The sequence below is a fragment of the Bidens hawaiensis genome, unplaced genomic scaffold (assembly GCF_021521415.1).
Source record: "Bidens hawaiensis isolate Kalapana, Puna unplaced genomic scaffold, B.hawaiensis_p1.1 tig00000055_1, whole genome shotgun sequence".
Lineage (NCBI taxonomy): Eukaryota > Viridiplantae > Streptophyta > Magnoliopsida > Asterales > Asteraceae > Bidens > Bidens hawaiensis.
The window spans coordinates 5,869,455-5,876,540 of NW_027491016.1; the positions used below are offsets into that span (position 1 = coordinate 5,869,455).

At 34.6% G+C, this 7,086-nt stretch overlaps 1 protein-coding gene across 1 annotated transcript; it reads right to left on the reverse strand.

The window, feature by feature from the left end:
- Positions 1-905: 905 nt before the first annotated feature.
- LOC143554054 (mechanosensitive ion channel protein 2, chloroplastic-like) lies at positions 906-5,437 on the reverse strand. The gene is made up of 13 exons (XM_077043944.1): positions 5,100-5,437; positions 4,908-4,967; positions 3,929-4,083; positions 3,685-3,808; positions 3,485-3,582; positions 3,264-3,377; positions 3,105-3,165; positions 2,866-3,015; positions 2,685-2,795; positions 2,406-2,573; positions 2,032-2,145; positions 1,726-1,782; positions 906-1,657 (listed from the first exon to the last, which is right to left on the reverse strand). Exons 1-13 carry the CDS (start codon positions 5,178-5,180, stop codon positions 1,019-1,021), a joined length of 1,932 nt encoding a protein of 643 aa, XP_076900059.1. The 5' UTR covers positions 5,181-5,437; the 3' UTR covers positions 906-1,018.
- Between the last annotated feature and the right edge of the window lie 1,649 nt (positions 5,438-7,086).

Below are 7,086 nucleotides of genomic sequence, written 5' to 3' on the forward strand. Positions count from 1 at the left end.
TCATCTCATGTTATTTTAGGTGTGCACCATATATATCATTTGTGAATTTTTAGGACATCGGATAAAGGATACAGAATTTGGAGGGCAATGTTGATTTATCCTTAGTAGTTGCTTTCCAGGTGGTCCGTGATCCTTTTTTCTGTATTTCTTTTTTTTCTTTTCTACTACTAATATGCGTCATCTCACTTGCGCTTTTGTATAGTATAAAAACAGACTTTTTGAACCTGAAATCCTCTCATACCATATTCTGATTTATTACTGTATATATGTATGTTTGTGATTCTAGTTCGTCTCTTGCCATAAACTTCTAGTTAATAATATGCTTTGTCTCACGCACTCATGCTGAAGGTAACAATTTTGATTTATTGATTTCTGATTTGAAATACATGTTTTGTAATGGAAGTTTTGGCATAAATGGGCTGAATATAGAATCCTAGTGTAGTGACAACCAGTTCTAAAATTTATAGTACCACCCAATGGTGAGGATATAAATTCAACCACATCATCGCATCGCCTCGCCTCGCCTCAACCAAACTATCTCCCAGCCCCTTATGATCTAGTCTCTTATAACATGATACATTATAATCATTAATCAATCTTCATTTGGCTTTGCACATTAGAGAACAGCCAGGGATAATGCTTCATGAATCCGACAAGTATAGCTCAAGCAATTTATAATAGAATTTAATTATTGTATTTATATGCAGCCGTTTAAGAAATAGGTCAGACCTTAGACCGGCAACATAACCGGTTTCATGGTCCGGTTATAGTGATTACATGTAAAGTTACAAACTGAAACTGGACCACCACTAAACAGGCTAAGTTCTGGTTTCCACTAGAAATATTTTGTAATTTTCCATTTTGTTCGAGCTGGTCAAGTTTCAGCTCAATGATCATGGTATAATAACCCGAAGAAAATAATAAGTTACACAATGCAACAGACTCCTAGCTCCACAATGATATACAAATCTTGGGATTTTGTGAGATACATACATCAAGCCTACTAAAAACCAGCTTGTTACCTCTTTTCTTGTTCTCTTTGCTCGTTTGTCCCGGTCCCTAACGATCCAACTGAACCACTTGGCTCATCTTTCTGGTCTTTTCCAGTACCTGTAGTTGGTCCACCATTCCCATTTAAACAGCTAGCCAGTTCCTTGGACTCAGGTGAGGTTGTGGGTCCCATTTCATCATCGATGGGAAGCATCCGTTTTGACCCCTCTAAAGCCACACCTAGTACAATATTATCTTCCAATGCCGACCTCGTGTTACCACTAGTTGAAGACACTGATGGTGAGGGTGGTGGTGACGGTGGTGACGAGGCGGATGTCGGGGTTTTGGGTTCAGTAGCGGGTTTTGGGTTCGTATCTGGGGTGGGCTCTGATGATGTAACCTGAGTTACAGGCTTACCCTCTTTTTCTTCTGGGTTAATGGATGGTCGAGATGAAGGGTTGGTTTTATCTTCACCGTTGACTTTGTAAGAAGGTTCTATCAATAAGAATGGACGGTTAGAAGCTGCTCGGTTTTGAGTGAATATGTCGGAAAATGGGACGTTATCGATGTCTGCATCTCGGTAGATTCTTTGCACCGTACGAATGGGTGTGGCTAAACGGGCCCGGTGATGGCTGATCACTCTAAGTAGATCCAACAAGATAGCTTCCTGTTTTTAGATTAACTAAGCATAAGTAAAGGGATATTTTAAAGAGTCAAAAGTCAAAGAACTCTTACTTTCACACAAAGATATTCTTCAAAATGTGATGTTTTCACAAAGCAAGAAACCAAAATCTGTGAAACAAAAACAAGAGCATACCAACTTTACATTAGCAATAAATGATTTTCTAGCCTTGTGTCAGAAACTCAGAAACATATACAATGTGTGGTTTACTAAAATAGTTTAGTTAGAATGTTTTAATTCACTTTAGGGTGACTTTCGACCCGCTTGACTTCATTCCTTGTTAACTACTCTTTTACTTATTTTACCATTTAAGATAAAAGCATAACCTAAATCAGCCTAAGTATATGGGTCAAACTTACCAAAAGAGCTTGATTTTCACGGTCAACATTGTCCAAAAACACCCGTCTATGAAGCTTTTGCTGCTCCACTTGAGGATTTTTGGCCAAAACCTTGCGCATATCAGCCACAATATTCTGTTCCCAAAATATAAACCAATAAATTCAAGACATGCATGAAATAAAACAACTCACTAAAGTATGAATCTGGAATCATTAATATCAAATCTGTACAACATGTTAGAATATTGTAAAATGACCAAAACACCCTAGTTTTTACAGAGTCACTGAATTTTATATATCGATAAAAGGGTATTTTTGTCTTTTCAAAAATTTTACGGATGTCTCTCCGTTGAATTTCAATATATGAGTAGCCTTAAATGAAATATACTACTCACATTAATTTTGTTGACATCCAAGTGGCTAATAGCAAGGTGAGTCTTGATGCGCCAATGTGTTTTTTGGCTCAGATTTCTCACCACATTGACTGTGAACTTATGGTTTGGGATGTGAATCGCCTCACGATCATCACCTCGTATAACTGTTGGGGACCACCAACCCACATGCTGACACAAACAAAAATATGAAATGTTCACAACAGGTTTCCTTGAATTTTATAAAGAAACTAAAGTAACAAATCCATCGTTTATGTTTAAAAGTGCACATGAAATACATACCTCAACTGTACCAGAGACTTCATAGCCATCGATTTTTGTTTGAATCCATTCACTTAATACGAACGGTCTTGTAGCATGGATCATTACACTTGAAAGAAAATTTGTAAATATCTACATGAAATAGCCACTATTTATAATAACTGCATTTTAAACATTTTAGGTGAATTAAGTTTGGATGTACCTCACGACCAGCAAGTGTGAGCAATACAGTACCGAGTCCTCCAGCTGTGACCCATTTTTGAGTAGAAAAACCCAGCAACTCCATGAACAAGGAAATAGATGCAACCCACACTGCAGAATATACAGCTTTTCCGGCAAAGTCATAACCCATCTGTAAATTATTATAATTACTTTAATTTGCAAAGTACTAGTTATACGTATATCATGCCATCAAATTATAAAAGATTCATGGAATCATACAGTTCTTGCATCACTAGGGTCCTTTTTATCCGCAAAGAATTTTTGTGTTTGTTGTATCAAGCTGTCAGAACAACATATAGCATTGTCAAACATTAAATGATGACACAGAAGACAATATAACTAACATATTCAAGCAAATCCAAGATTAACAATTATTACCTTGATAAGCAGTATGCAAATGCCAATACTGTAGATAATGAACGAACAAAATTCAGAAGCCTTTGCTTGACAGCTTGGCTTGATGCAGAAGGTAGAATAACTGGTTCCAGTACTCTGCAAGCATCAGTTACTGTCAAGAGAGAGAGAGAGAGGGAGAGAGAGAGAGAGGAATTTGGTAATATTATAAGTATTAACAGCTTCTATAATGATGTCACTTTCACCTGCATATAAGTACAGCACCGCCCCATAGCAATAACAGTTGAATGTAAGATGTCATCACCTGGTGTTCTTTACTCTTGTCCCAATTATTATCATTTTTCTGTATCAAATAATTCCTAAATTCAGCCTATTAGCAACTTAAGCTCATAATACTAATTTGATATATATATACACACACACACATATATATACACATATATACCTGCAGAAAAATGACCCTGCTCACTCGCAATAAAGGTCCAATACCCCAAGCAGCAAAAGCAATAATTCCAACAGCTGGAATCAATTGCACTACAAGAGATCGACCATGAAAAGCTTCATATGACCTGCATATAAGCCATATATATAAGATGGTAAATTTGCTACATTACTCTAAAAATATAGTAAAAGGGAAATGAAAACGGTTAACAGCATAATATACAAACACATAAAAGAGGAAAAACCACCTTGTCAAAACTGTAGCGGCTGTTTTTAAGATAGGAATGTGGTTTCCACTATTTGGTGAGAAAAGAGATCGACAAACTAAGAATTTACACCTAGTTGGTGTTGGTTTTATTGGCTTCTGTATGGTCAAAAGATGTACACTCCAAGCCTCTTGTAGCTGCAGATGCAAACAGACAATCATATCGTGAATCTTGACCTCATGTATAGTAAGTCTTCAGGAAACAGAATTAAAAATTTGTTAAAAATTCAACCAAACTATTCATTAAAATACTACTTTCTCTCTCATCCACCTACACAACCAACTACAATCAAAATTTTCACTCCCATTAACAACCAACCAAACAAACTATTTTATATTAAATATAATTTAAATTTTAATAGAAGTTAAAAAAAAAGTTTTTTAACTAAAAAATAAAAAATAGATTAAAATTAAAAATTAATTAACATGAAAATTTAATTAGAAATGGAGTACGATACCACAACTTTTAAATTAATTATGTTTTAGTTATGATTTTTCAATTTAATTATGTTTTATGATATTTTAATTTTATTACGTTCTAACTTATTAATAGTTTATTAATAGTTTAATAATATGTTGTCATAGGATGCTTTCAATTAATAGTGGAAAGAATCAGGGTGTGTTGGTCTTTGGAACCAACCGACTTAGAGTTGGTGGAGCAAACAAGTAGTTCAATTTAGTTGCCACATAAGCTAATTTTCAATTTCTTTTTAATTCCACCTTGGCTAAATAAGCAACCGACTGAAACCAATGGGAATATTCTAATGGCATATGCATAAAAACCACTTCATCCATTCAATAGACATGTCAAGTATAACAGGATGCATAGTGAGGACCAAAACAATTGTCATTGATGTTTTGTAATGATTAGTAAGCAGGTGATCGTGTTGAAACGGTCACCAAAATGAAAATGATTCATTTAATTTAACACGTGACAAAAATAAGTAATCATTGGAACATACCGAGGTATTGGAAGAAAGAGTAGCAGGAAAAAACTGAGTGCGTCCTATATATCTCTTTCCCTGGTGAAAATAATAAGACATAACTTAATGAACACATAAAAATATTATGTTAAATTCATCCTAGAAGTCCTATAGTTTGTCAATGATATATAAAAAAAAGATAATCAATGAACTATGGATAAGATCATGAACCTTAGATTGGCTGCTATATACAGAACTTTTATTGATCCCTGATTCTCGAGAAAAGAGCAAAGAACCAGTTGCAGCCATCATGGATAGATTGTAGGAACGCACAAAAATTCAATATTCACCAAAAAATGAAGGTGTGATGTAGACCTTTATCCTGCAATGATAAGAAGCCATCAAAAAGTGGATCCTGAATTCTTTGAAGTAATATACCAAAATGAACATTCACTAAACACTCATGGCTCATACAAATGAATTTTTAAATACCACATGTAAATTAATACGTAACACATGCATTTTTTGGTATCAACTCTAGGAAACAGGATACTCATTAACTCAAGAGTCGCATCTAGTTGGTTTAATGTATTAGGTTTTCTCATTCAGAAATGTAGGAATTTGTTCTTAAAGAGTGTATTCTTTCTTTTTGTGCTTTAGCTCTGCCTCATTTTCAGTTTCATATTATTAGTTATTACTAGCATCTCCAACTGACCAAACCTTTCTTAAAACGTTAAAAAAGAAGCCTAATAAACAAAAATCAGTAATTTTCTCTGAAAGGTCAAGGTGGATCTATTGCTATTTTACCAAGGGAAGATAAGCAAAAGAAAATTAAAATGTTATCTATATCTACAGTAATTAACATTCATAGTTTCAGATACCACTACCTAACAAAAATTAAATTGCAAGTAGTGTAAGCATTCATCATTCAAAGTGAGATCTTAGCTTTTATTTCTGAATGTTCGGTTAGCTCGGTTTTATGTCAATCAATTTTTCCAAACAGTCAGACATCTGGTGACACTAACCAAACCTAAATCCAGCTACATCAATCCACAACCTAACAATTAAATACACAAATCTCAAAAAACCTAAAACTAGCTACAGCCTAATAACCAAAACAAATATCACAATATTCAAAAAAAAAAAAATTAACCGTAACAAATCGGTTGATTCAGGCCTCCTAAAACCCTAAGCATCCACTAAATTAACACGGAATAAACGTATTACGAAGAACACTAAGCAAATGGAGTTGAAGAATCAATAAACCTGATGGTGAGATCTGAGAGAGATATCGACGAATTGAGTGCAATCGGATTCCGGCAACGGTGGTGGAGGAAACAAAGAGGATGATTACTATTTTTTTGATTTTGGATAAAGATGTTGTTGAGTGACGTGGCGGAAAGAGAGAGGTGGTATGGTATGGTATGATATCAACTAACTAGCATGCAAATTGCATAAGGCAGGAGGAGGTTCCAATTTTTATCCTCTCTTCATCGACTCGCCCAAAATTGGCCACACAAATTCAATTAACGGGAGGAGGACAAATATTATTTATTCTTATATATAAACTTATATTAATAATTAAATAAACGTGTTGGAATTTGAATAACTTGATAGGTGACTCGGTTTGACACTACACGCGATTGGATTTTTTTATCAACGGCCAATGTTTGGCTAACCTCTAGAAACCTTGTAAGCTCATATTACACATGATTATAATTCGTGTATCTTTTCTCTCGCTCTTTTGAAACCATGACTCTATTTATCTATTTATAATGCTAACCTAACTTGGCTAACAATGAATCCTAGTAACCCCTAGCTTGGTCACTAAGACATTGCATATTTTAATTACAATACAATTAAAAAACATATTGTAATTAGGAAACATAACCAACTATGATCTACTTCTCAATATTGGTCCATCAAGTTTACCAACTTGTGCCTTGAAGTCTTAAATTACAAACAATCTTTTCCTTCTTCAATCGATGGCAACACAAAACCCCAATCATATCATTTATTTTTCTTTTTTGCGTTTGATTGCTTCTCAATTCCAATATCCATTACTGTCATATTATGTCATCATCATCATCATCGTACTCAGTATATCCCACCAATAGCAAAGCTATGGTAGGGTCTGAGGATACTGTCATATTATGTAAGTTATGATATTCATAAAGCCTTCTAGAACAGCCCTGATCGCAGCTATAACTCGCTTGCA